At 48.5% G+C, this 27,161-nt stretch overlaps 12 protein-coding genes across 12 annotated transcripts; 6 read left to right on the top strand and 6 right to left on the bottom strand.

The window, feature by feature from the left end:
• The first annotated feature begins 2,566 nt into the window (after window positions 1-2,566).
• BT62DRAFT_987063 (heme peroxidase) lies at window positions 2,567-4,404 on the top strand. Its single transcript, XM_043190043.1, has 10 exons — window positions 2,567-2,872; window positions 2,930-2,981; window positions 3,033-3,114; window positions 3,169-3,439; window positions 3,488-3,504; window positions 3,558-3,623; window positions 3,677-3,754; window positions 3,804-3,875; window positions 3,928-4,011; window positions 4,065-4,404. Exons 1-10 carry the CDS (start codon window positions 2,615-2,617, stop codon window positions 4,162-4,164), a joined length of 1,080 nt encoding a protein of 359 aa, XP_043040180.1. The 5' UTR covers window positions 2,567-2,614; the 3' UTR covers window positions 4,165-4,404.
• Window positions 4,175-7,109, bottom strand: BT62DRAFT_932128 (uncharacterized protein). The gene is made up of 3 exons (XM_043186294.1): window positions 7,009-7,109; window positions 6,620-6,949; window positions 4,175-6,562 (listed from the first exon to the last, which is right to left on the bottom strand). The coding sequence occupies exons 2-3, from the start codon at window positions 6,943-6,945 to the stop codon at window positions 4,609-4,611; spliced, it is 2,280 nt and encodes a 759-aa protein (XP_043040179.1). The 5' UTR covers window positions 6,946-6,949; window positions 7,009-7,109; the 3' UTR covers window positions 4,175-4,608.
• A 939-nt stretch (window positions 7,110-8,048) lies between these two features.
• BT62DRAFT_980809 (PLP-dependent transferase) lies at window positions 8,049-10,661 on the bottom strand (the record flags this gene model as incomplete). The annotated part of the gene is made up of 13 exons (XM_043189541.1): window positions 8,049-8,131; window positions 8,246-8,351; window positions 8,418-8,620; window positions 8,712-8,758; window positions 8,811-8,847; window positions 8,905-8,977; window positions 9,029-9,046; window positions 9,095-9,328; window positions 9,381-9,399; window positions 9,453-9,578; window positions 9,865-10,117; window positions 10,168-10,411; window positions 10,464-10,661. The coding sequence occupies 13 exons, from the start codon at window positions 10,659-10,661 to the stop codon at window positions 8,049-8,051; spliced, it is 1,641 nt and encodes a 546-aa protein (XP_043040178.1).
• A 186-nt stretch (window positions 10,662-10,847) lies between these two features.
• BT62DRAFT_919915 (Prefoldin subunit 4) lies at window positions 10,848-11,458 on the top strand (the record flags this gene model as incomplete). The annotated part of the gene is made up of 5 exons (XM_043184185.1): window positions 10,848-10,865; window positions 10,920-10,965; window positions 11,016-11,095; window positions 11,145-11,212; window positions 11,266-11,458. 5 exons carry the CDS (start codon window positions 10,848-10,850, stop codon window positions 11,456-11,458), a joined length of 405 nt encoding a protein of 134 aa, XP_043040177.1.
• Window positions 11,459-12,133: 675 nt separating this feature from the next.
• Window positions 12,134-14,053, bottom strand: BT62DRAFT_994228 (DUF647-domain-containing protein). Its single transcript, XM_043190459.1, has 7 exons — window positions 13,909-14,053; window positions 13,757-13,859; window positions 13,696-13,705; window positions 13,563-13,639; window positions 13,428-13,511; window positions 13,044-13,375; window positions 12,134-12,992 (listed from the first exon to the last, which is right to left on the bottom strand). The coding sequence occupies exons 1-7, from the start codon at window positions 13,975-13,977 to the stop codon at window positions 12,282-12,284; spliced, it is 1,386 nt and encodes a 461-aa protein (XP_043040176.1). The 5' UTR covers window positions 13,978-14,053; the 3' UTR covers window positions 12,134-12,281.
• A 530-nt stretch (window positions 14,054-14,583) lies between these two features.
• Window positions 14,584-15,697, top strand: BT62DRAFT_980808 (Aldo/keto reductase; the record flags this gene model as incomplete). Its single annotated transcript, XM_043189540.1, has 6 exons — window positions 14,584-14,621; window positions 14,672-14,739; window positions 14,796-14,817; window positions 14,878-14,958; window positions 15,011-15,382; window positions 15,439-15,697. 6 exons carry the CDS (start codon window positions 14,584-14,586, stop codon window positions 15,695-15,697), a joined length of 840 nt encoding a protein of 279 aa, XP_043040175.1.
• A 141-nt stretch (window positions 15,698-15,838) lies between these two features.
• On the top strand, window positions 15,839-16,895 carry BT62DRAFT_932119 (uncharacterized protein). Its single transcript, XM_043186293.1, has 3 exons — window positions 15,839-16,194; window positions 16,252-16,449; window positions 16,499-16,895. The coding sequence occupies exons 2-3, from the start codon at window positions 16,287-16,289 to the stop codon at window positions 16,651-16,653; spliced, it is 318 nt and encodes a 105-aa protein (XP_043040174.1). The 5' UTR covers window positions 15,839-16,194; window positions 16,252-16,286; the 3' UTR covers window positions 16,654-16,895.
• A 112-nt stretch (window positions 16,896-17,007) lies between these two features.
• BT62DRAFT_968514 (Clavaminate synthase-like protein) lies at window positions 17,008-18,898 on the top strand. The gene is made up of 11 exons (XM_043188906.1): window positions 17,008-17,218; window positions 17,273-17,504; window positions 17,558-17,600; window positions 17,649-17,701; window positions 17,754-17,830; window positions 17,881-17,988; window positions 18,043-18,124; window positions 18,178-18,349; window positions 18,402-18,464; window positions 18,525-18,637; window positions 18,694-18,898. The coding sequence occupies exons 1-11, from the start codon at window positions 17,165-17,167 to the stop codon at window positions 18,801-18,803; spliced, it is 1,107 nt and encodes a 368-aa protein (XP_043040173.1). The 5' UTR covers window positions 17,008-17,164; the 3' UTR covers window positions 18,804-18,898.
• Window positions 18,899-19,124: 226 nt separating this feature from the next.
• BT62DRAFT_932115 (alpha/beta-hydrolase) lies at window positions 19,125-21,166 on the bottom strand. Its single transcript, XM_043186292.1, has 7 exons — window positions 20,823-21,166; window positions 20,674-20,751; window positions 20,470-20,614; window positions 20,278-20,415; window positions 19,718-20,216; window positions 19,490-19,659; window positions 19,125-19,442 (listed from the first exon to the last, which is right to left on the bottom strand). Exons 1-7 carry the CDS (start codon window positions 21,097-21,099, stop codon window positions 19,241-19,243), a joined length of 1,509 nt encoding a protein of 502 aa, XP_043040172.1. The 5' UTR covers window positions 21,100-21,166; the 3' UTR covers window positions 19,125-19,240.
• A 688-nt stretch (window positions 21,167-21,854) lies between these two features.
• BT62DRAFT_932114 (uncharacterized protein) lies at window positions 21,855-22,563 on the bottom strand. The gene is made up of 3 exons (XM_043186291.1): window positions 22,366-22,563; window positions 22,177-22,310; window positions 21,855-22,111 (listed from the first exon to the last, which is right to left on the bottom strand). Exons 1-3 carry the CDS (start codon window positions 22,423-22,425, stop codon window positions 22,066-22,068), a joined length of 240 nt encoding a protein of 79 aa, XP_043040171.1. The 5' UTR covers window positions 22,426-22,563; the 3' UTR covers window positions 21,855-22,065.
• Window positions 22,564-23,321: 758 nt separating this feature from the next.
• BT62DRAFT_894707 (uncharacterized protein) lies at window positions 23,322-25,151 on the bottom strand (the record flags this gene model as incomplete). The annotated part of the gene is made up of 2 exons (XM_043183189.1): window positions 23,322-23,397; window positions 23,452-25,151. The coding sequence occupies 2 exons, from the start codon at window positions 25,149-25,151 to the stop codon at window positions 23,322-23,324; spliced, it is 1,776 nt and encodes a 591-aa protein (XP_043040170.1).
• A 539-nt stretch (window positions 25,152-25,690) lies between these two features.
• Window positions 25,691-26,496, top strand: BT62DRAFT_1076209 (uncharacterized protein; the record flags this gene model as incomplete). Its single annotated transcript, XM_043179193.1, has 3 exons — window positions 25,691-25,783; window positions 26,013-26,144; window positions 26,203-26,496. 3 exons carry the CDS (start codon window positions 25,691-25,693, stop codon window positions 26,494-26,496), a joined length of 519 nt encoding a protein of 172 aa, XP_043040169.1.
• Between the last annotated feature and the right edge of the window lie 665 nt (window positions 26,497-27,161).

The raw sequence follows: 27,161 nt of genomic DNA, 5'->3' as shown, positions 1-27,161 counted from the left end.
GTTTGAAAACGATACACAGCATCGAAATCGCATAGACAACGCGTGATTTTGAAATAACACAAGCTTGGCCAAACTGTAACATTTCCGAGTCCCCGAAAGTAAAGACAGTCTGCAGGTTTGCGTCAGATAGGATGATAATGCACAAAAGAAGAAACCGTACTCTGGAACCGTCCGTTCTGTTCATTGTCGGCTCAGTCCTTCAGCCCTGTTCTACGACAAAGATGATAGGACATAGCATGGAGGGGACCTGAAGAGTTCGCTTCCTGAGAGGGAAGCGACCGAACTAGCAATAAACGTCGGGGGGCGGACCAAAGTCGGCATTCATGGACTACCATAGAACCTTCCCAACACGTTCTGGATCCTCAGTCTGCGATTCTCCTCTGTCATCGGCCCAGAAAGAGTTCACATGGACCAGGGAAATTAATGGAGAAAAGGCAAAGGTGAAACGCTCCTCTCATCACCCCCACTGATGTCGTCTGATGGTTCGCGTCTCGTGCACTGAGAGCGCCAACCGCCTAGACCACATGCGTAACGCTATCCCCTTCCTCTGTTCAAAAGTCAATGAATGCAGATAGAGCGGTCGTTACAGCTGCCAGGGGACGAGAACAGTTGACCAACGCTGAATGTGCAGAAGCGGCGACAATTTTTTCAGAAACAGGCAATGGCTCTCGGCCTCAGAAACACAACTCGCAGGGAATACCAGGTGCGCGCCAACATCTCAGTACTCGACCCATGACCTACGGAGATTATCCCGAAGAAGTGCAGCGCAAATAAGCGCAGGCCCACGTTTCTTCCTTCTTAAGATGGTGATGAGAAAGAAACTCAAGTCCAGTTCATTCTCGCCCATTCTACACTTGAATATTTGAATCTCCAAGTCTGTGGTCGAGACTTCTTTGCATCGCTATAGAAGGTGGCCTTGTACTCGGACGAACGTGGCGTCCGCCCTTTCCTGGGCTGTTGGTAATGCTTGGTTTTCCGATGCGGCAGTACAACTTGGGAACGGAGCCGAAGAACCATGGGCGCGATGGTGAATCATTTATGAAACAACACCGAGCCTTAGGTTTGAATATACGGAGGCAAGTATACGTCGATGGAATATCGTCAGATGCTGAGATAAATTCGTACCTGAACTCTTTGATGCAGTCATATTTGCTGCGACTATCAATCGGTCTTCGTAACTGGAATGTATCTTTTCCGAAGTGTCAGACCTGGCCGTATCATCTGGACCGGCACAAGACAATGATCATGGTTACTAGGGGTTCGTATCCTCAACAACACAAGTTATTGCACGCGTCCCAAATCCCCTTTGTCATTGCATCTGCTAGGATAGCATGGAGTCATCATGATATTGATTGACACTTTTCAGGTACGTACTGAGTTTTAAATTCGATATTAATCGTAGTTGCACCGACAGATAGACTAGAGGAGCCATGTCGTATAGGCAAGGTCGACGTTGAAGACAAATTCAAATTGAGAAGTTCACAACCATTTTTGGCGACACGTGCTTTGGATAATGGATCAGATCATTCCAGGCAACAATCAAGCAAATCCCATGCGAAATTTTACCAAATCAAAATGATCCCACTCTTTAACTTAGTTCGAACTTGCAACCAACGGTACATTTGCGCTAACAACCATGTACGGAAGTCTTAAGAGCCACTAAGCAGCGCAATCGCCCATCTGGCAAGCGAGAACGGCGGCGTTTTACTGGAGAATAGACAATAAGCACCGCCGCCATGCGAGAGTTCTACCCGAACCAGGGAAGTCCTGGCAGTTGGGACTGCAAACCGCTAATATTCCTTCTAATATTCTGTTATGAAACTGTCAGTACTCTGGTCAGCCTGCGGCTCGTCAGAATGATGCCCTCACACTAGTTTGTATATTTGAAAAATTCGAATGATTTCTTTTGCCAAAAGGACCCAATAATGCTTCAGCATGGTCATGTCGCATTGACATCTCGCTGCATTGTCATTCATCGAGTCCGGAGTTTTGACAGATCATCCCCTTGATCAGAAAACTATGGCTTAAGACTCTCCCTAACTCCCATTGACACCCGCAGTCGGATGGACCAGTCGGATGGACCAGACAGTTGAATAACCATACGGTGAACTGCTCGATGACAGGTCTGCGACATCGGGATTAAAAAATGGAATAAGAGTGTTTGGGTTGTCCTTCCCATGAATACATGGGGAGCTACGTCTCATGATGATGCCGGCAAATGTCGAACGGGAGTACGTTGGAATATATTCTTTTTTCGCAGGGTAACGACGAATATATGTCAGTTGCGTCCGGTGACATGATTTACCTTTGCCTTTTCTCAAGGCTGTGGTTCTCAGACGCCCTCACATGACTTTTATACGGAACCCGATGTGGCTGTCTATACACTTTCAACGAAACATTCAACAGACCATTGCGGGTTCAGAAAAAATGTAACGAAAATCATATATCGGGCCTCGGTAAGTGCAGATTGGGCGCAGGGACGTGTGAATAACTGCTTACACGCGATTGGCCGGTAGTGATTACAAATTTCCCCAGAATGGTCAGAGAGGTCACGACCTTGCTTACGACGAAAAGTAAGTCATATTGTACCGTAACCTCGGCTTGATTTCCTATCATGTCCTTCAACGCATTTTTCAGAGCTCGCGCGCCGCTGGCACTGGCAGCTGCGAGGCCAGCAAGGACACATTATCGCTCTGCTTTCCGTCGCTTCAATTCGACGCAGGCACCCACCCCGAAGTCCAACACTACTCTCTATGTTGGCTTAGCTGCGCTGGCAATTGGTGGTGGTGCTGGCTATTACTACTTGTCTGACATCTTGGCTGCCCCTGCTCAGGCCACTACATTCACTCCTACGAAGGAGGATTACCAAAAGGTATGCGCGTATGTCCGTACACTTATCGGGTTCATGTTGATGCAACGAGGTGCTCAGGTGTACAACAAGATCGCGGATATCCTTGAAGACGGAGCGGAGAACTACGATGGTGCGTTATATCGTAAGTACTCACCCGAAAGGCTAACAATGTCCTCAATAGACGGCTCGTACGGGCCTGTTCTTCTCCGTCTGGCTTGGCACTCGTCTGGTACATACGACAAGGAAACTAAGACTGGCGGCAGGTGAAGTCAATGCGTCCATAACTCCATTATCTCCAACTCACTATTTTTCTCCAGCAACTATGCCACAATGCGTTTTGCGCCCGAGTCTCTTCATGGCGCCAATGCTGGATTACATGTCGCACGTGATGTTATAGAAAAGGTCAAGGCGGAGTTCCCCTGGATTAGCTATGGTGACTTGTGGACTCTGGGTGGTGTTTGTGCTATTCAAGAAATGGCAGGCCCTAAGATTCCCTGGCGTCCTGGAAGAGTGGACGGTGTTCAGGCTCAGGCTACTCCCGATGGTCGTCTCCCGGATGCTGCGCAAGGTGCTGATCATCTCCGAAATGTAAGTGCTTTTAATCAAGTTGGCAACCAATGCTTAATTGGCTCGTAGATCTTCTATCGTATGGGGTACGCATGTTTAATGAAGGGTTGGTTAGCTTATCATTTACCGTTCTGTCTAGATTCAATGACCAGGAAATCGTCGCTCTATCTGGTGCTCATGCTCTTGGACGCTGCCACACCGATCGGTAGGTGAATGTTATTATGAAGGTCTCGGCCTTGATTGATAGTTCCCCCACAGCTCCGGATTCGACGGCCCGTGGACTTTCTCGCCTATCACGTTGACCAACGACTATTACAAATTGCTTTTCGAAGAGCCGTTCGTTCTCCGAAATTGCTATCATTCCTTTCTCTCACGCCTTCTGCAGATGGGTGTGGAGGAAATGGAACGGCCCGAAACAACTGCAGGACAAGAAGACGAAGAGTCTCATGATGCTTCCGTACGCTTTTTCACATGACGATTTCTGTCGGCTGATTGAAAAATTTTCATAGCACTGACTATGTTCTGACCCAAGACAAGAGTTTCAAGAAGTATGCCAAGGCTTATGCTGATGATCAGGATCTCTTCTTCAAGGAGTGAGCTCACGAATACCTTACCTTGGTCGATTCTTGCTCATTCGCCTCCTTAGCTTCGCAGCCGTTGTCTCACGCTTATTCGAACTGGGAGTACCCACCGAACAGTTCGCCTCGGCGGAACTTTGGATCATGAAGTCATCGGACGAGAAGTAGACCCCTCCTCCGTCACCAAATAATGCCTCCTAGAGAAACACTAGACGCCCTGATTCTTTTTAGAGTAGATCTAGATGTCTCTTGCGTGCTGATATGTATATTTAGCTACAATCTATACTTTAGGTTACCTGCCGTGTATAAATTCCGAGGTACAGGGTTTGCAGTATGCACGATAAAAGTCTACGAAGTCTATGTAAGAATGATGATACAGGATGGATGGAGAGGGGAACACTGCGATCGGTAAAATTAACGTGAGAGCGATTGTCCAAAGGTCAAGATGTAACAAGAAAAAAAAAAGAACCATTAGAGAATGACGGCAGCGAAACATACAAAGATGAAATCTATGAAGCAAGTCTATGCGATGGTAATACAGTACATTGACAAAATAAAGAGGAAGAAGAAGGAGAAGAAGAAGAAGAAAAAAGAAGATCGCGAGCGCCAAGGTTATGTACGAGTCATCATCATCGTCGGACTATTTGCCACGTCGAACCGCGGAGACCTCGCAGGCACGGTAGTAGAATCACCCTCTGCACGTTCGACGTCCTCATACGACGGCAGGCCTCGCATACTCGTCAATGGCGGAACACCACCAATGAAACCCCTAGCAGCAATCCTGTAATCCGGCACTTCCGTAAACGCCCGATGCAACAGTGCCGTACCAGAATTAGGATCACTCAGTTGGACCGGAGGACGTAGTGCTGCTGCCATCGAGGCCGTCGCCATTGCCTGCCGCTGAGAATCTGCAATGCTAGGATGGGAATGCGAACGGGAAGAGAGCCAGTGCGGGTGGGCGAGTGACGTGAAGGGCTTCATGGAGGCTTTGAACAGTCCGTGGATGTTCCGGCTGGCGTTGCCACTGTGCACGTACGTCTCGTGAGGCCCTGCGACGTGTAAGCCGCGTTCTGGACTCGCGGAACGACTGGAGAGCCGACTGGGGCGACTGCTGCTTGGTCTTGAAGCGGGGTTCGAGTCCGTGTGATCCGACGGCGAGTGCGGCGCTTGACGTGAAGTCACGCTTAGCGCAGGCGGGTCTTCCTCCGAAAGAGAAAGCAAGAGCTCAGAGTTTACCCAGTCGAGTGGTGTGCTGTCGCCTGAACCTGGCGCATGAGGGAGATGGGCTAACAGATGGGCTTCTAGGGGTGTCGAGTGCCCAGAGTGGGACCGTGGCCATGGCGAAGCCAAAGCTTCGGTGCCTGCATTGGAGACGATGGTAGGGCTGATGCCGCCATGAACCCACGGATTGGTGACCCGCATTGTGGCGCTCTCAGGTAGAAACATGTTTGCGACGCGGTCCCGGACGTGAGCCGTGTAGCTCGGAAGTTCCATATCATCTGGAAGTTCTTGGGGTGGGACTTCAGGGCCTCCAAGGAGAAGACGCCGAGTGGCAGCCGTATGCGAACGTGCTTCTTCCAACAAGCGATAATCAAGAAGGTGGAGAGGAAGAGAACAGCGCAACTCGGATGTGTGACCGTCAAGATTGAGGATGAGTATACTCCATCGTATTCTATGGCTAACGTTAATGGGGTCGAGGGAATGAGTGGGTGTGATGCAGAGAGGTATGGGGAACGTAAGGAAGGTCACGACATCGTCGTCGCTCATTTCGAGATTCTCATTAGGATCTGAGGAAGTAGATGGTGATGCCATAAGAGTCGAAGGACCGGCTTCTGCCAATGACGCCGATGACGCGTGATGAGGACTGAAGGAAAAATATCCGCCACTGCCGCTGCTGGCAGAGTGCGTACTGTTCCGAGGACTCGATGACAAGGAATGTGTCAGGTTTGGGGTACTTGGCAAGGAATGCCCAGGGGTTGTCGGCGACGGCGCCGCCTTCCAGCGATGCTCGTGGACCTCCACAGCCTTCCCCCCAACAATCTCGTGTCGAACGGTCGCCATGGTGCGGACAGATTCCTGAATGCCTATCCGTGCGTAGACCTTGGTCGTCTCTTGCACGGTGGTTGTTATGCTCAAGACTCCGACACCCTTAGCTAACGGCGAAAACTTGACGAGAGCGGTCAAGATATCGCCTGCAGCCCAGGCTTTGTGGGGAATCATGATAGAATACATGAGCTTCTCCGGCCAGGTGTTTTCAATCTCCAGGGTCTGCTGATACTCCAAGGCTTCTGGCGCGAACGAGCGGATTAACGTCACCGGCGTGAAGGTCTGAAGATTGTGGCTAAGACCGGGACGTACGGCAAGAGCACGTAGTTTGTACGCGACAGAAGCGCCTCCGTTGACACTCGTGGAGATAGTGGATGGAAGGGAGCCGCCTAGCTGGAGTTGGAAGGGGAAAAAGTGACGGCCTGGCTTTAGGGTATGGCTATGTTTCTTTTCTCCTTCGAGGAAGGACCATTCGTGATTGCATACGATGTACGTCAAAGGTGAGGAGTTGAGTGACATCCTACGACATCTGTTAGCGTGGCGATCATGACGACTAGGTCAGAGAGAGAGCACGTACGATTCATTAGCAGACACTGGCAGGCGTGCCTTTCCTCTGAACTGCAGGGTGATTTCCTTGATGGACGTCGACTCTGCGAGATAGAGGGCGACATGTCCCGAAAGACGAGCTGGCTCAACATCGACGCCGGTGCCCTTGAGGAAGATACAATCCTTGTCGAGCAGGATCTCAAGGCGAGGCCGTTCCCTGTTTTGCATGTCGGCCTCTGGAAAGAGAGAGTTGGGAGAATAAGCAGGGTGGGAATGCAGTTCATCATCGGGGTCGAGGTTATTATGAAAGACATCCCTCGGAGGGGGGGAAGGGGGTCCTGTGTAGAGAAAGGCCATGGTACTTTATCAAAAGAAGCCAGGTCAAGGATTTGCTGCGAAGAGAAACAGGGGCCAACTCACGGGACAATGAAAGCGGCGCCTCCAAATAGAAAGTCCGAGATGGAAGGGACACGAATGGGGGGGGGTGGTTCCTCTTGCGATTCGTGAAAAGATAAAGGAGGTCCAAACAGGCCCCAAGGCAAAGCCTGCCTGCAAGCCCTATACCAGGCTATATATCAAAACAAGATCCTTTTCTTTTTCTGGCTCATCATTATTTGTTTGCCGTTATGTATGTCCGAAAAATCCCGCATCAGTCAGATATCAAAAGTAACGATAGTCACCGGAGATACATGTCGGTCCGAAACTCTTGCCTAGACCTCCTTTCAGTCCGTCAGCGCATCCATGTTATTCAACACGGCCAAGTTCACTTTACGTTTCCATCCTTCAAAGAAATTCCTCGGCCAAATCACGGACAATGCCCTTGTTCAAGGCCTGAAAAAGGTGAGTGATGGGGGGGAGAGGGGGGGGCATCATCTTTTTGCCATCTCCACCGGGTCATAGACATCAAGCTTTATTCTTAGCCGCTGTTTGCGATTTCCCCCGTCCCTCACTCGAGCGGATCGCAGATCATCCATCTTTCAGACAAGGATTGATCATTTCCACAGAAATGAGTGGCAATTAGTAGCCTTCCTCAGAGTTCATGATCAGACTGGTCGAGGCATCTGTCGTCCACAAGTCGAGAACGCATCGTGCACTTTGGCTGCCCTTAAATCTCAGATACCTTATTTGTTCGTAGTCCAGCTCTCCATTCCAAGAAGTCTCTGTCTCATGCGTTCTCTCGGAAAGTTTCAATGGCCAGTTCGGGGAGACGGCAGGCACAGCATGGGTACAGCGTATACATGCGGGATTTTATCGGCACTTTCTTCTCCGTTCATTTAATTTTGGCCCAAGTCGGTAGATCATAATTTTCAGCACGCCCCAAGTGTATTAGCAAGCCAGTAAATAGTATCCGAAGCAGTCCAAGCCAAAATCGAAATCATTCAATCTATAACACACGTTGCTCTCAGCCAGCCAAACATCCCACTTGCCATACGCGGCTACCGCACACCCGCAGCGCAGTACTACGCCTTGTACATCGTGTCCAAGAACGCCGTGGCCAGCTGTCTCACCATGGACGGCCCGACAGTGCTAGAATTTCCCAACCCTGCCAAAGAGTTCAGTAAAGTTTCAACTCACGCTAGCGCGTATCCAAAAGAAACCACCCCAGAACGAAGCTCAACGGCGGCAAAGGGTATCTTCGAGAGGGGTATCAACCTACCGTAGAGCGCTACCATGGTTCCTTTGCCAGAAGGATTCAACTTTGCTTCTTTGATAGAATCTCTTAAATCAGCGATGAACGTATCCGCCATTGTAACCGTTAATCTCTACAGAAAACACAACTTCTTCATCAACGGCTTTATTGTCATCGTGGAATCGAAATGAACACGTACCGTGCAAGCAATATGCACACCTGGGGTTCCATTCAACGCATTCAAGTGCCACCCCCTCGCGGCCATCTTGTCGCCAACCTCCATGATATTCACCTTCGGGTGCTTGGAACCGAAGGCGATAACCGAGGACGGTGGATTTCCCAAGATATAAAGTTCCGGCACCGAAGAACTGATCGTGTCTGCGATGAACCGTGCACACTTCACTATCGAACGGCACGATTCGAGATAACCACTATAAAGAAGAGTTCGTGAGATCTAGACGCAAACAAACCGTTAGTTAAGCGTGCCTCGAACCCATGTAATGCATTGCAGCCCAAGTTCCAGCGATCACCGCGCCCGGTCTATGTTACCATGTCAGTCAAGGTGACCATATCTAAGCCCCAAAATCCGTACCGAGAGCCTGAGAAACTAGGACTTCCGTATGCGCCACCTAATATCAGAGGAGAAAACATTGAAACGTGTGAACAAACAACACAAAGTCGCTTACCCATCCAATCCGGATAGACGTAATACTGGTACTCTCTCAATGCAGCATCGCGATACATGATGACCGAGGTTCCCTTCAGGAATCTTCTTAGAGGGTAAGGCAACAGTGACGACTAACGACATACTTTGGGTGCGAATCCATACTAGGGCGCATTAAGACTCGAAGCAACTGTGGACCTCTCTCCACTCACCTTGTGCGTGTCACAGCTAATGCTAGTAACACCATTTACGCGGAAATCGAAAGGTATCATCTTATATTTGCCGTTTACACCCTCCGCCAGGCCCGCCTTCTCAAGGTAAGGCATGATAAAGCTGCCAAGACAACAGTCCACATGAAGACCAATGTTGTACGTAGATGCCAGAACACCCAAGGCTACGATATCATCCTGATTGCCATCGGGAAAGTTGACGCTGGATCCTACAAGCTACGAGACGTCAGACAGACGTATACGGATCAACGGATTATGCTGTGTTTACCATGATTGTGTTCACATTTCTGATATCTCAACATGAGCCCAGAGTAAGACAAAGCTACAGAAGAGAACTAACATAGCGCGCTTGACATGTTTGATATCAACCTGTCGTGTATATCTGTCCACTGGTATCAGATGAACCTTGATCTTGAGATATTTTGCGCCCTTATCGAATGCCGCATGAGCAGAAGCCGGCACGACCCTACAGATAAGTGTTTAACTTTAGAATATATAGGCTTAATATGCACTCCTGGCTAGTCAGTATTTTGTGCCGTACAAGGGAAAATTTTCTAAAAAGAGATATACGTTTGTTCAAGCATTTTGACTACAGCAAAACCCGTCGAGTATAATACAAGCGGACATTGTTGCGTACAAAATGCAAGAAGAAAAGTACATCTCTCTTCTCCGGCAGTTGTTTCCCATTCATTTGCCTGGCTTAGAAAAGTCGCGATCCAAGCGCGCATGTAACTTGGAACACGAATACGTACATTTCTGGCTCAGTAATTCCCTTGACCGCCTTCGCCCAGTCCCGGTATGTCTTAACAGCCATGATGATGGACTCTGTTCCACCAGAAGTCATCGTCCCGGCACCATCAGGGTTATTGAATAGTCGAAGGCACATTGCCACGATCTCTGCCTCCATCTTACGAACAGCTGGGAACACGTCGGGGTGGATCGGATTCGATACGCAGTATCGCTGGTACGCCGTCACGATGACCTTCTCCATGTCGTCACCACCATCTGGGAAAAAGAATTGAGTAGAAGCTCGTGGATGAATGAATAGCGCGTACGGTAAACAGCACCAGATAGTTTCCCATGACGCCAATCACCTCTGTGCTCAAGCTCCGTGTCCATCTTTTCCATTTCGGCGAGGATCCATTCGAGCGATTTGCCTTCTTCCGGTAGGGACAGGTGCCGGACTACTTCGGCTCCCTTGGGAACCAACTTGTTCTCAATGTCGAGCTTGGCCTGATCCATCTGTTGGGTGACCTTGGACCTCATGCTAGGCAAACGTAGAACCATCATAATGATAGCCTGTGCGCCTGATTCAGTTTGGACGCTTCGTGAAGACGACGAAACGACATACGTGAGCTATCCAGGCGTAGATGTCCTTGACCGACGTCACGAAGCCTCTTGCTCGTACATGGCGATGGGCTTTGAGGTAATGCGAGAGCAGGAAGTACAGAAAGAAGACGGTCTTCGCCTTGTCGAATGCTGTCCTAGCCCAGAAGGCCTGATTCCAAGCCAAGAGGCGCTGCGATGACGACGACAGTGAGAGGGACATGATACAGCCAGCAAGCGTGAACGTCGCCGAGAAAAGGGAAGCCTTGGCCGCTACGAGACTCGCCTTATGCTTGCGCCTTCTATGGTGGTCATATTAGAGCCTGGGAACCGGATCCACGGCAGGTGAGCAAATCTACGATTACGTCACGCTCCCCCGGGCCTTTCTCGTCCAACGTCGACAAAAAGGATGAGCAGCCTGCGAATGGTAGGCAGTCTCTTCACTCTTGCACGCCACTAAATCTCTTCTTACTTCCTCAAGATACCTCAGCATGATGAAAATGATGATGCAGCCGAGGTTACTTGGGGTTCGTCCGTCATGATTATAACAGAGCATTGATGATTGATGCTGCTCTAGAGGACCAGCAGCGTATCAACACATTTTCGAAACTGAATACACGAATGCGTAGTATTGATGAAAAACTGGAACAATTAAAGGTATGCTGAATTTATAACTTGAAATTACAATCGACATATTCGAATTCAGCAAGAGAAAGAAGCACTAGACGACCTCTCCACTGAGTTGGAGCTTGCCGATGAAGATGATCCTGTCTTGTAAGTCACCCAGTCTACCCTTATTGAGGCTGGGATATCTTACATGGTTTCAGGTACAAGGTCGGCGACACTTTCTTGCACATGCCCCATCCACGCGCTATGAAACGCCTTGAAAGAGATCAAGCAGCTATTGACTCTCAGGTATCAATACTTGCTGACAAGTCTGAGGCATGCCAAAAGGAAATGAACCAACTAAAGGTCGTCCTGTACGCAAAATTCGGACGCGCAATTAATCTCGATGAGTAACGATCGCGCGTGTATTATCTGTTCAATATCAATCACCAACTGTGTAGCATTACTCGATTCGTTTGCCTTTCAGGGTGCCCGGTTCGGGTTCGCAAACTAGTACCCGCAAGAGGACACACGTGAAAAAAGATGCATATTCATTCTAGGGGCCATCTTGTGGACGCGCACATCAGAAAGATACTTTCCGGCCTGCTGCGCCGCGGACCTTAGCACTGAGGACATTGAAGCGGCCCGGTATTGATGAGATCCCATAATGGTAAAGATCTTGGACCCAGTCGCCATTGGGTGACAGAAACATGAGGATAGCTGGGATCAGAATCAATGGATGAAGCTGAAGCGATCAAACCGCATCGGTGGGATCCGTGCTGTCCTTGACTGTCATCTTCTACACTGCGAGTAGCGTTCGTGGCAATTTGATCATGATGCATTTTCAGTTCCTGGGACTCGTTCCGAGAAATCTCCCTCTGTAGGGGCAGGATACTGACACCGCCTTCCTTCCATTTCTTCTCCTTCACATTCCCCTTCTTCAACTTCAATAATATATCCCCTTCAACCTGGCAAAGAGCTTTGTCTTGCCGAAGTAGTTTGCTGTAGTTGTGCTTTTCACATGGTGGCTGATGCTCCCCGCCTGTCTGTCCTCACTTGGGAAGGGAGTACTAATTCAAGTCATTCTCTCTGGTTAGCGGGCGATATACTGCAACTGAGAGGCAACCACTACTGATGGACTCTGAAGCGAAGGGCTCAGAGTCATGAATAAGTGAAATTGCGTAATCTAAGCGGAATTTTCCGTAATGTGTATACTTTGAGGAACATCGTACAGCGGTTATTGGTCTTTCCGCGGCTCTCCACCGGAAACAACGTCTACCTCTACTAAAAGCTTTCGTGGCAAGGTAGTCACCAAGCCACCCTCCTCTACCATCCACGTTTTCTCGGCCAGCTCCTTCAGAAATAACGGCAAATGTTCTACAGCGCTGGCGTACGAGACACAAAGCGCCATAGTCGGATCTTCGGTTTTTGGATACTCCGCCAGAAGCTTCCCTACTTCATATGCGTGGACCCATGCCTTCAGATGGTCTAAGGCACCATGCCCCTTCTTCAAAACAATATGCATACGTGGAGCGCCACCCATCAACTTTTTACCCGAGCTGTCTATACATGTACGATGGAACCATAAGAGGTATTGCTCAGTTTTGAACACATCAAAAAGTAGAACTCCATGACCGGTCGCGAAGATGCTTCCCAAGCCTTCGGACGCAAAGGTACAAGATCCCAACTCTTGCCCCGTCGTGACATCTTTCAAAATGCTGGAGTTAGCAAAGATGTGTTCATGTTTCGTCACTTCCGTGGGAGACAGGACGTCCTTGGTCTCTCGGAATGTGGACCACAAGATGTTAGCTCTTTGACGGTTCAAGGTCCTGAGCGACAGTCCCCGGACGCCGTAGTAATTCAGCACAAGATGTAGGGAGACCAAAACGACGAGCATAGTATACGTTGACGTAGGCGTTGTAATGCGAGGGACTATCAAAGTGCCAATCTGTTCAACGTATCAATATAACAAATCCTGCCTGAGAAAAAAAAACCTGACCAGCATACCCAAAAGGGCCAAAACGGTTTCTTTGCTCGCATCCTTGGCACTCAGATCTCCCAGGTCTCCTTTGCCATTTACAGGAGTGGCAAAATGAAGGCCGATAGCAGCTTTGGAGCCTCCCGCAGCTACTCCACACAATGACCGAAGCGACGCGCTTAAACATAGCGTTGGAACTCTCAGTGATGGCAGACCATGTTTAGAAGCTGCTACGAAGACAGGCGTAAGGGTCTCCAACACGATCGCACCGTCATTCAGAATGTCCGCGAGGAATCGGTAGGTCTTTGATTCAGGGATCAGGGATGTACCAATAAGAGAAGCAGATACGATGGCTTTGAATAGTGATGAGAAGCGTCGTAACTGACGAGAATAATTTGAACTCACTGGTCATTCGACTGAAGAAGTCCAGAACGACGGTGAGAAGGAGGGCATTCGTAGCGGAAGCCGACGGGTCTCCAACGCCAAAACCTAACAGAATTTAGTGAGACAGACGCGAGGGCGTTAGATAGATAAAAGTACCCTCTAATACGGCCCTGGATGACAGTAAACTGGCTAGGGAACTGCAGAACGCTTGGAGGGCATTTAAAACCTGGTACCTGCAAACAATTCTTCGTCAGAATTCCCGCGAGATTGTGAATGCAGGCGAAGCGACCGAAAATAATCTTGGGTAATAATATTTCATTTCCCGTTAAGTTTCGTCGGTAAAAACGTACCAGGAGTAACACTGTCGGGGTATCCAGCGGGCAGAAAGACCTTTGAAAGTGTTTCGGCAAATGGCAATGGTTTGCTGCCACCAGTGTCCGCCCTTACTGTTATCTATGCTGGGCTTAGTTCTGAGAACAGGAAAAGTGAAGAAGACTCGCACCTCATCGTTGACAATGTCGATGTAGTGAAGCCGCCCTACATCATCTCTTTCTACAATCCGAATTGACATTGTCTTGTTGCTGCTGTATCAATGTCGAACGTATGGGAAGACCATGTAGGTGATGGTGAAAGTAAGAAGGCAGAGACGACACGTGGGGGACGTCATCGTCTTGCCACCACACGACGACCACCAGGCATTTGCATTTGCATCCTTCCTCCGCTTGATATGCACCTGCCGACTCACGAGAGATACCGCGACGATTATTTACCAATGATTAAGCGGACAGTGCTTCAGGACCATGACAACTGGTCGGCATTTGTCACACTGCACACTCTTCCGTCGGCGTTCACTTTATGTACGCTGCAAAACGAGGATATATCGCCCGTTAGGAGAGGAAGCTGTTGAAATATCGATACTGAGCAAAAGGACGCGTCAAATTCCATCAGGTTCGTCTCAAAGCTTGAAAATATATGTTGTAATATCGATAACATCTTTCCTACTGACCAGACACAACTACCGTTTGTCGCCGGGTATCTTCCCTAGGTCCTTCCCCCTGTAGCCTACCCGTCGTGCTGCTTGGAGGCGTCCGGTGGCTATGTTTTCAGTTTGATTCCCAAGCCTACATCGTACACATGACGTATCACCAAGCCTTCGACTTTAATTGACAAAGCCAAAATGGCGTTTCCAGCAAAAATCATCTACGGCACGGCTTGGTATATCCTTTCTATCTTCACTCTCCAAGTGCTTTATGTTTATGGTACAGGAAGCAGGAGAGAACCACCGACCTGGTCGTTTCGGCTGTTCTGAACGGGTTTAAAGCTATTGACACAGGTGTGTGATTCTTCGGTTTTTGCATTTGCGTAATTGTTCAAAACTTTTATCGTTAGCATGTCAACCCAAGCATTATCGGTTGGTGCAAAGCTTCAACAGCGTATTACAATAACCCTCAGGGCCTAACGCGCTTAACAGCGAGGATCTTGTTGGCAACGCACTGCAAACGTTGAAAGAAGTGCATGGCATTGAGCGGGATCGGCTTTTCATTCAAACAAAGTACGTCCTTTGCTTTACTATGCGCGATGGGAGAAGAACCGGTATTCCTCAGATTCACGTCCATTGATGGCCAAGACCGTTCTAAACCGCTCCCATATGATCCCTCTGCCACCGTTCCGGAGCAGGTCAGAACCTCTTTTGAGAAATCTCTGGCCAACCTGCGTACGGCCTACATCGACAGTTACATACTGCACTCACCGCTCCGAACAATTCACCAAACGCTTGAGGCTTGGAGGGTGCTGATCAAACTTCAGGACGAAGGCAAAGTACGCATGATTGGTGTTAGCAACGCCTACGACGTTGGAATCCTCCGAGCTCTGGGACAAGAGAGGCAGGTACAGGTAGTGCAGAATAGGTGGTACGAAGGAAATGCGTGGGATCAAGATGTGGTGCGATATTGTAAGACAAACGGGGTCGTGTATCAGTACGTACTTCTGGTTTCAGCTTTCTTCGGTTCTGATGAACTACGACTCCATCAAGGTCGTTCTGGACGCTGACGGGCTCACCTTCGCTTTTGTCGCAGCGATCCGTTTTGGCCATTTCTGCAGCTTTGTCTATGACCCCTGCACAGGTCCTGTACGGTATAGTACAGATGGGTGGCATAATGCCACTCTCTGGCACCACAAGTGAGGTGCATATGAAGGAAGACGTAGCTGTGGAGAGCTCGAATCTTGTTACGGATGACAAGCTCCGAAACCACGTCGACACTATCAAGAGATTGGTGGGGCTGGGGTTGTGAATGAAAGCGAGAAGTTTTAAGGTATTCCTGATGTCATCTTGCCCAGTACAATGCTTAATAAAGCCCCATTCCAGATCAGCGAAGGTAGAAGTAAAGTAACAAGAAGTTTCAGCCTGGGCATCATTTTGTTTTGAATCAGATATTTTTCAACTTGTCAAAGCCCTGTCTCTTTCAAGCAGTGCACCACTTCAATTTCCCACCTTTGTACGATCCATATGATGTTGTTGAGTTGCAAGTTCATTGCTGTTCACCACGACGGGAAAAGTGACTGGTATGTCGTAGCTTTCTCATCAGCTCCTTCGCTGGCATTCCTTCTACTCAGGTAATATGCGTCCTCCCAAACATCTTATACTCCAGACGCAAACACCGAACTTGTGCCGATGCTCTGTGGAAACATAAAACGGATGAGTTTTCCTTTACTATCAAAGACACAGTAGCTACGGACGGTGTTACTGAACGGCTTGGCAGGACAGGGCAGGGCAGGACAGAATGAACAAGTACGTCTCTCTTTTACTCAGAGGTTAGTTCCATGCTATTGACTTCCTCTTATCTAGGCTGCAAGAAACACAAAAGTCTAAGCACAACCCTAATGAGGGTGCAGACATATGGAAGACACATTGAGTGTTTACCCTCTCAGTTTGAAGGTATTAGACTAGACAGTCCCGTACCTTCTGGTTCGCCGTCGGGCAAGACGTGGCTAGAGCAATTCCTCACAGATCGTGATGGCTATATTGTAGATTCCATACTACTACGTATGTTATAGTCTTCTCTCGCTTCTACGATCTAACGTCTTCAACGTAGATTGGTACCACATCAACAACGCCCAGTTCATCTTCCTATCTACATCAACCCGGGTTACGGAACGGCATGCCAGAATTTCAACGATGCGGATAAACAAGATATGCCTGGTTTGGGCTGATGGCAGATTTGCAGGGCGTCAATGCGGTGGGGCCTAACTGTCACCGTCCACCTGCGACCGAGATGCCGACTGGCTAGATATCTGACGGAAATATTAAGTTCATCGGTATACAGTATACAGGCGAAGAGGATAATGTAAACCTCTGAACGTCTGTCTGGTGTTCCTCGACCGGACACTTCAGTACGATGGCTGCTGTGGACGTCGTTCTTCCTACGATTTTCCTCGATATTGGTGATATGAGCCCTATATTGTACGTCTCAGATGAATATACATTCCTGATACCCGAACACGTCTGCCTTTTAACTCAAAACATTCTCCATTTATCGCTAAGACGTTGGCTAGATTCTAGGAAATAGGGTCACCAGACTGCTCACGCCATCTCCGTTTCGCAGAACGACATCCTGAGAGCATTTCCCTTTTCATTGCTGTATAGCATCATCGTACACTAGGATGAGGTGATAGGAGTCTTACCAATACAAGGTTTTGGAGCTATATTTTATAAAAGACGGGAACTACCTCCGCTCTTGAGTAATTCACTCCCGTCCACCATGCCAGTCGCTGTTCCCCAACTCGGTTCTTACCAGTACGTCGCGGAAACAAAGGTATGTCGTATTGTCGATTATTTTATTAGTTTAGTGTCAACGATATATTTATAGGAGAACCTCGACTGGGCTGATCTTGTGACCGTCGACCTAAGCCTATATAGCACACCTGAGGGCAAGAAACAATTGGCGCAGACTCTCATTGACGCTGTGCGCGAGAAGGGGTTCTTTTATGTCAAGAACTTTGGCATATCCCAAGAAAGCGTTGATAGACAGTTCGCCTTGGGAAAGCAGTTTTATGAGCTTCCGTTGGAGGAGAAGTCCAAATACATCCCAGAGGGACTAGGTATGCCTCCTTCTGGCCGTTGTACTTCTTGAACACTAACGAGTGTGTCACAGATCAAGGAAAATTTAATGGCTATGTTCCGGCTGGCCGTAGAATGTCAGCTTCTTGTGCGCGAATTTGAAGTCTCGCTCAATATTCGAACAGTATCGATCCTGCAACTAACCTGAGGGACCATGTCGAGGTTTACAATATCCCCAGTACGACGTCGTAGCTTCATGCTTCTGTTCCGTATTACTAATATTGGAGCAGAGTTTAACGGGTTCTTCCCTCAACAGCATCCCGCAGTCATCAATGACAACTTAAAGGAAATCGAAGAATTTGCACGGGTAAGATCGTCTTTCATGATAATTATTTCGCTCATCAGTGGCATGTCTAGTCGCTGCACACTGAGGTCTTGGACCCGCTATTTGTGTTACTAGCCATTGCTCTCGAGCTCCCTGAAGACTACTTCACCAAACTCCACAAATACGAAGTCAAGAGTGAGGTGTGTCTTTGAATCGTTCCCCGGGCATGGAGTTCTGAAACGAATCCTCTGCAGGATCACCTGCGGTACATGAAATACTCAAAATATACACCTGAGGAAAACGCAAAACTAGAGAACTGGGTTCCCGGCCACACCGGTAAGCTGGTGATTCTCCGCGGTACGCATTCATTGACGGAACTTTTCCTATAGACCTCGGGAGCTTCACGCTCCTGTTCCGGCAGCCTGTTGCAGCACTTCAGATCCGATACCATAGTAACAATGAATGGAAGTGGGTCAAACCGCAAGATGGTACCCTCACAGTCAATGCATGCGACGCCTTGCAATTTTTAACCGCAAATTATGTCAAAAGCACCATTCATAGGTACGTTATTTCCTTTCATTTAGTCTTATCTTTTCCAACGCGTGTTTCATAGAGTTACCACTCCCCCGAAGGATCAGCAACACGTAGACCGGCTCGGCTTGCTGTACTTCTCTCGGTAGGTTATTATTTCGGTATATCAGATTGTTTCGGACTTTGGCTCATTAGTCCTCTCTAGTCCTCACAACGACGTCACTCTGGCGACGATCAAAGACTCCCCCGTCTTGCAGCGAGAAGGATACACTCAGAACCAATTCGAGGCCGGTGGGAATAATGTGCCAACGATGGAAGGTCAGTCCTATGCTTCTTAAATTGTTGTCGAGTAGGCTCTGAGTCTAGAAATCTAGAATGGACATTTGCGAAACAGAAATGGCAAAGGACCAAGGGATATCGCGAGAATGTCGAGCATCGTACGGCGACGATTCTTCCGGGTTTCAGAGAGCAGATTTATGCCTAAAAAGGGGAGTGAATGTGTAATATATTGGTCATGTATCAACTTCGCATAAGCATTCGTGTAGCAAAGAATTTATCATTCTGAAGAAGACGTGCCGGCGTCCGTTCTGTTGTCTGCTGTAATCCTATTCGGTATTCTTACGCCTTGCAGCTGTGGATCAAGCGCTCATACGTTTCGTACACGCTTTTCCGCAGTGGTAACAAGACATGGAATATATGAAAGTCTCCACAGTATCGTGGAGACGTTAGTGGTCATTTCTCCCGAATTCATAAGCTTTCAAATGAGTCTTGGTTCTTTAGGCCTTGGAATCGACACATGAGAGTTCTGCAGTTCATTTATTACAGGATAAAGATAGTGATGCGCATCAAGGAAATTCTAATCAATCTAAAAGAGTATGTGCTACAGGAGAATAATGCTGGACAAATACTGTGATAAAGAGGTTATGTTGCAATTAGAACGTAAATCGAAAATCCAATTATCCACCATCTCCATGGAAACTTGGCGTTCGAAAGGGCAGAATCTTCGTCGCTCGATTGGCTTTCTTCCCCTCCGATGTCCTCTCCGTTGAGAAATCGTCCAAAGACAGTTTGCGCAACCTTAGGTTGGTACGCAGGCATCGTGTGTCCTGCTTCGAAGACCCGACTGTAAAATATCGTCAAGACCTGAAAAAGCTGGTTAAAATAACTTACACAAAACTAATTCCGCCATTCGGGACGACCTTGTATTCTCCTACATAGTTCCCGTCAAGGACCAAGGTTGTGTAATTCAGGTTGCTGAATGTCTCGTTTCCCCACCAATCCATCTGCGCGATACACTCTTGCACTCCAATCCAGTTAGCCTTCATATCCGAATCACCAACCTGGTTCGCTCGATATTTCAATCAAATCTCAACGGGAAATCACAATGAAAGCACCCACCCATATCAATATGTCCACCTCTTTTGCATCAGCTAGTTCGGCTAAATTCGACAGGAAAGACCTCCCCGTCTCCCCGTTATTAGAGAATCGATTCTTGATACTGGTGTCGCACTGATCGAAGCTGCTCTGGGCGCCGATGGCTTTTTTGACACTTGACGACCGGATGTAGGTTGAGTAGTACTTGGGCGGAAAAATATCGCTGTAATCATCTTCGTCGTCGTCCTCGGTAAGTTGCTCCGTAGAATTTTGCCTCAAATCATCCGGATTCCGATCGCCGACGGTAGGTGCGAAGACTTGGTGGGTACAGAGAACTAGCGCGTCGTGACATACGGTGTCGTTTCCACCTGCGTAACAATCACTCAGCCCAGGTGAACAATTCACATTGAAGGCTTTTGTGACTTCCGCCAGGACGCTGTCATTGACAAGGGGACCATACCCTGGAGCGTCCTGTGCAAATGTTATGGAGGATTTCATCTGGATCAAAGGGTCGTGTTTGCCGCTGGCAAGCACACCAGAAGTAAGAAAGGACTTTGGCCAGAAAAAAAAATAAAGGTACCGACTTGCTTATAATCAACTTTGAAACAACGATTTTCTCCGCGTCGAGATCCCCACTATCGATTTTGGCATTCTGAGACTGCAAATACTGCGTGAACACGGGCCCGAAGCGACCACCGTAGGACTCTGTAGCAATAATAAACCTAAGAAATCGAAACTGTCAAATTAACTGTAGATGATTATAAGGCGATACCCACTCATTGTTCTTATATGCGCTGAACGTGCTGTCGGCAAAGAAAATCTGAAAGGCCTTCCAAAAGTACGTAGCGGCCTGATCGGTGGAATTCACTAATGTTGACCCCGTCGAGTATCCAGCTCCAAACGGTTGATCGATATATATCACTTTGAACAAAGTAGCAATGAGAATGAGGGTCGGCTTTAGATCAATTCGAAGCGCTCACTGTTTGTATAATTATTCCAGCTATAAGGGTTGTACGTCGTGGAATTCGAGTCCGCGTTTACTGTACATGGTCCGTGTTCTAAATTTGATGTTAGCGTATCACCACCCCTTTCAATGAAATCAACAGAATTGCCCACGGTTAAGACATACCCTGGAAAAGTCCAATCAATGCTGAACAACCGGGTCCTCCATTCAACCACACGGTCAGCGGCTTATTACTAGAGTCGTTTCTCGCTTGAAAGAACCAAAACCACATAGCATCCTTTTCGTCGTCATCGAAATAAATATAGCCGCTGTATTGCGATACTCCTGGTGTCGTTTCACATATTCCCGAGTTTGTGGTGTAGTTCACTGACTGTGAAAGAGAAAAAGAAGTAAAGAAGGGATTAAGAATGAACAGAAGAGAGAAGAGGAAAGTGGAGAGCATCGAAGTGGGGATTAAGAAGCATTACATGGGAAACGAGAGACTATATACTTAAGCGACTTGCATGATGTGTTCGGGGTTGTGAATCCGACATGTCTCGGCATGCGATTTAGTAGTATAAAAAGTACTAGATTAGGCAGAAAACTGTAGAAATATATGGCAGAGGCAGAGGAAAGTCCTCATGAGTTTGCCTCCCAGTGACTAACAGCCTAACAGCTGGGGATCACTCTCCGGGCAAGTTTGAGTCAAATTTGCATGAGCGGAGCAAGATCGGCGATTATGAATTTCCCGCAATGAGACGTCTTAGACCTGAGTGGTACCCGCAGGATCAAGAAAGACGATGCAGGACCCTCTCAACACCAGCTGGAAATTTTTCAGGAGCCTGATACTCTTAGCCATATTTTTTTAAACCGTCGCCTTTGCCAGATTACCAAACCACAGGGTCACATAAAGCCCCGCCAAGTGAATCATCAAAACTTGGCGGATACGAGCTAAAGCACTACGCATGACTGTGGTGCTAGCCGCGTACGTAATGCGTTCCGATACCCACAGAGGGTTGCGCAGCAGTATCCAGAAAATCAAACGCCGCCAGTTCACTAGCATACCTAAGCGGCTTAGCAACTAAGAATTCGGTCAAGAATCTCTGCCAAGGTCGGCTCATGTCAGGTAAAGAAAGGAGAAATCCAGCCTCAGCTTCCAAATGCACTATCCCGTTTTCGATCTTGCCTCATCCTTTTCTTTGTTAAGATATAAATACCGTCCAATTCAGGGTGCCTCAGCTACTTTACGGATAACTATGGCAACGACGTGGCCAAATAAAAACGTTGTAAATATTAAACCGCTCATGGTATTCACCAGAAAGAATGTACGAAGGAGTGTTATGCACGAGCCATATTAACCTTAAACATCATGCAAGCAGATGAAAGCCAGCAGAACGGACACATTAGTGAGATTACACCGCCCCCACAACTAATCCGTCGCAGCTGCAGCGTCGGCAGTAGAGGTCGAGTACTCCCTATACACGACGAGCCCAACTTAGCACCACGCGGGTGAACCGCAGCAAAAGAAAAAAAATCGCACGTAAAGGTAAGCATGCTCGTAACGTCGATCAAGTACGGACTGTAGTCGACCAGAGCATGCTCGATCCTGCTCGCAGTATAGGTCGACACAGGGACGACAGTCCCCGAGTCGGAGACGTCACTGGAGGCGGGGGCCTACACAACGCATGAGTATCCATGATATAATTGAGCGAGAGGAACCATCAAGTACCGCATTGGCGAATGCCATGGCAAACGCAAGCACGACAGAAGTTCGCAGGAGGAATGCCATTGATAAACTTGCTATAATTCAAAGAGAGCGTTCGAAAGGTATGGTTGTTGTTGAAAAGGTACCATGGCGCTCAGGTTTAAATAGTCCGCGGTACGTGCGACCTTCGTGGCCTACATCTGCCGTCAGCGCTCGCTAATAAATAAGTACAGGAACGCGTTAACAAATTGAGCGCGCAGCTCCGGACCTGCGTCCTTCGGTTTCAGCGCTAATCGGGAATGATCATTTCAGGTTACTTACATACAAGGTGGAGTTTTATAAGTTCATTATTGGAGCTGACTCCTGAGTATATCGATGAGAACCGGTAGTCAAGAGCAGGTGCGTTGAAGAGATGCCCCAAGGACGAGAGGGTGAAGGATATCTAAAAGAAATGCCTCATGTTGATGTCAAATTCATCAGCACTTGTACACTGCATTATGAATTGCGCAGCAGAGGCATTTAGTACACTGCGAAGACCGCCTTGTTACCGTGGAGCGATATGCATGATGAACAGATACGCAGGCAGACGCAGCTCTCCGATGACATACAGCACTGTTCTAAACGAACGTGGATGCCTGAAATGCGACATATCATGAGAGATTCAACCTATATTAATCAATATGAATGCTTACCGCTGAACCTGTGTACCGCATGGAAGGGACGACTGTCGGAGTGACGCACCTTATTTGATGACGGTTCACACTGCCTCACAAGAATGCAGCTTTCATCTTTTTCTCTTGATCGTCACGATGGTACATACAACAGAGACAGAGAGTGCAGTAAAATAGGGAAAATGAGGACACAGAAAAAATAAAGAATGTGGGGTGATGAACGATGTGTACGTAGATAAGAAACCGTAGAGTAGCGTATATACAAGAGAAGGGAGATAAACAAGTAAACAAATGGATATGCAAATAATCCTACGGTGTAGGAGGTATTGTCGGCGTCGTTTTGGAGGCCGACTTGACTCTGAACTCACTCATTAGACATATGTGACTAAGAACGACATCAGTCAGCGAATCATAATTTGAAGAAGCATCAAGGACTTACTCTGATGGGAAGTGTGCATTTGGGAACCCCACCACCTTGTCTAAATACTCCCTGTCGACCTCACCCAGCACTGCATTCACTGCAAGCGTCGCTGTCGAATACCACACGTAATCGATGACGCCCCTAAAGCTCGGCGTGTAGTTCGTCATTGGTAGGATCTCTCCGCCTTGCCCTGTGCCGTATGCGCTCTTTAGTCCTAATCGATGCCTCAGCCCTTCCTCCGTGTACCGTCCATACACATGCTTCATGAAATCCTGGTGATCGGCACTGAGCACTCCATTTTGCAGGAACTCATAAACACCGCTCTCTGGCACTGAATTGAAATCACCGCAGATAATCAACGGTATTTTGGTCCCTTCGGAATACTTGGCCGGCATTCCTGCTGGTGGGGGATACAGGGTGAATGACGACGCTATCTTCTCGATCTCTTCCACCAAGAGCGCTACCTGTACGAGCTTGACATCCCGGTACACTGGATCCCAATGTATGTGTGCATTCGCAATCACATACCGCGTCCCTGTCTGCTTGTCCTCCAAGAGACAAATTACGGCGATATGGTCCTTGCCCAAAACCCGATTGAACATGTCATCTGTCTTCTTAAAGTCCTGTCTCTGCATTGCAACGGCGCTGAACTCGACAAGGATCTTCTCTACGAGCTTGAAGCGTGCTGCATTGTAGAAGGTTGCGCATCCGTCCACCATCCGCCGATCTGCTTCAGGCATTGTCTTTGCACGAGACTTTGGCCAGAAGACACCCTCGTAATCTCGCGTCTGCAGGTTCTTGACAAAGTAATCTTCGTACTGCGCGATATCCACCTCCTGGAGACATAGGAAGTCGGCCGAGTGGGAGACGACCTCGGAGAGAATAATCTCTTTTCTGTACTCCCAGCCGAGGGCCCACGATGGTGTGTAACCATACAGGCGTTCGGTCGCATACTTTTCGCACAAAATATTGTAGCAGAGAACGCTGAGCGTCTCACTGTTGGTACCGGCTGTTGACGATGGATCGAGGTGCTTCCACTGCCGTTCTGGAGGAGGGGGAAAGACGGGGCACGAATCGCGCAAGTAGGAAATGAGGGCGTGAGTGCCATCTTTTTGGACCATGGCCTTCAGTGGCGGTTCTATTGGGTTCCCTTCAATGCCGAGGGTTTGTAGTTGGTGCAACGTGCCTAGCTCATGGGGGATAGTGGTGACTTGGTTGTCGAAGAAATAGAGTTCCTTGAGCTGAGTGAGCATACCGAGCTCTGGAGGAAGTTGTTGGAGGTTGTTCCCTGAAATGTCGAGCAATTCGAGGTGCCGTAGGGCAGATATCTGTTGTGGTACCACCTCAAGAGCGTTGTGGTTCAGGTACAAATTAATAAGGAATGTGAATGAAAATAGGCCTGATGATGGAGGCAAATTCTTGAGACCGATGCCACCCATGTCTAGCGAACCCCAATTGTTTTGTGGTGGGGCGACCGCCGTTGGTCTCGGTGCCTCCGCTATGGGTGCGACTGTTGACGACGGATGGTTTTCATCGTCGACAGGCTCCTCCGGCTTGTTTGGATTCGTGATGGGAATAGCAGACTTTGCGACAGTCCGTGACGCAAGAGCATTGGCCCGCGCTCGGAAATGGGGTGAGCGTGACGACCGAACCGTTTCGCATTTGAAGAGCTGCTGCTGCCAGTGCTGCGTGATGATCTGACCGGCTGGCGAGCCCATCTGAGGCGGGGAAGGATAGTGAGATAGACCATTGTGAGACAGAGAATTCTGGTGGTGGTGGTGGTGGTGAGGCAGGGGCAATGGATGTGGATGAGCAAACAAAGCATATCCCGGCGGCTGTTGACCCGATGGCGTCTGTCGTGGCCATGCATGGTCTGCCAATTTGTGAGGCACTCCAGGAGAGTGCTGAGCGTAGTACATGGCAGAAAGTCCTTGTGACGTGTGACTCACAGTGACCGAGGCCTGCCGTCGGGCCGGATTGGGCGGGTGGCGGGATCACATTACACAGTCTTGGTTCTCTTTTTAATTGGGAAGTTTTCATGCTGCACCGAGAACCTAGACTCTGCGAATCTTGGATTACACAACTTGATCCCAGTATTTGTCTACATCTGTTGTCGATACAAGAGCCACCAGGGACAATCTATCATCTACTCCAGAGATCTTGCCTGCAAATTCTGTCTTCTGACCCTTGCAGAAAATGGGAGAGATCTATTGCCTCCATCTCTTGAGCTAGAACTTGTCTCGTCTGCAGCCGGCGCATGTTGATTACTTCCCCTCGTCCTAGGGCCCAATTTGACTTATACGGATGCAGCACTTCGCACAGCTCCGTCTTCTCAGAAATATTTCCGGTGGTCACTTTGTTCTTTCACCACGCTCCAGCAATGCTTCTCCCAAGGGGTGAAAATGCACCCGGTCCAGGTTCCCACTGTCCTGCCGGCTTCATCGCATCTCCTCCCGCTCTCATCTGAGAACTCATCTTGATGTATTCCGATGAATCTCCTCGACTCTCCATCAACAGTCATACTATAGAGTGGCCAATCTACCCTTCCGTTGCTTGCAAATCTTAAGGATCGAGCCTAGAACTACCCTTTCCATCGGACATTGCGCTCTGTACCTCCCTCTGAAGCCCAGGCATGTTCAGATGCCCTATCAGAGCCTTTATCCACCAATGAGGTGAACAACATTCAACCTTACTCGCCTCGTACATCTCGGGTGTAAACAACTCCAATAACCATCGCCCTCAGACTCATCTTTTCATACGTCACCGCAGATCATATCTGCATCACTGCAGGGACTCTATAGCGTCAGTCATAACTTCCTCACCGCTACTAGTCTCGAGCTAGAAATATTCAACTCCGGAAATTCTGCGCGCGCTTTGATCGCGTTTTCGCTGTTACGAGGGTTTTACTTTTTCGAGGCGCGAGGACCACCAGTCGAGACCTCGGTTCAGATGAGCAATGTCGTTCCGTGTCAGTGGACCGGAGGAACACCGCGCGAAGCTCTGCTCTTTTTTTTCCCTCTCACGACGTTAACACTGCCAACCGTAGCATACGCCTTCCCATAAAGTTGGTATGTTAGCCTCAAATTATTAATTATTATGATTTTGGGCGTCACATCAGGATTCAGAAAATAATATTGCTCCCACCACCGTCCGCATGCGGCCGTCTTACCATTCCGGATCCTGTATTCCCTTCTTCTATCACTTTCCTGCTGGCAAAGATATCTGGGTCCTGACGAAATTTTTTTGCCACTGAATAAACAGGGCCATGAACCGCGCTATCAATGACGGAAACGCACCATACCATTCCTAGTACCTGTCCACTTTCCGCTCTTCTTCGTGGCTGTTACCTGACTAACAAAGTTCCGCCACGAAGGATGGACTGGTCATGTCTGCCGTTGGGACCGTGGAATGCACATCTTGTATATTTGTTCCCAGGTACCTGGAACATAAACTGGCTCACCGTGTCCCTGTCAAAGCGTAGATATGTCGCTACAGAACGCCGAGTAGGGGATCAGGGACTCATCCACTCATTGGGAGTCGTGCTAAACCTGACAAGGTATACTACATTGACACAGGCTAGTTGTCGGTGTATAATTCTATCCCCTGTAAGACGAGTATGCAATAGAGAAGGTAGTCTCCTCATTTGCCAGATACTTGGTGTATGAAGAAAAAATGAGGTTGACTCGCCGAAATCACCGCTGTGGGCATTCCAGCGGCCCAATGACAGT

Source organism: Guyanagaster necrorhizus, assembly GCF_019112545.1.
Source record: "Guyanagaster necrorhizus MCA 3950 unplaced genomic scaffold BT62scaffold_12, whole genome shotgun sequence".
Taxonomy (NCBI): domain Eukaryota; kingdom Fungi; phylum Basidiomycota; class Agaricomycetes; order Agaricales; family Physalacriaceae; genus Guyanagaster; species Guyanagaster necrorhizus.
Note: the sequence above shows the minus strand (reverse complement) of the source record. Positions and strands in the feature narration are given on the sequence as shown.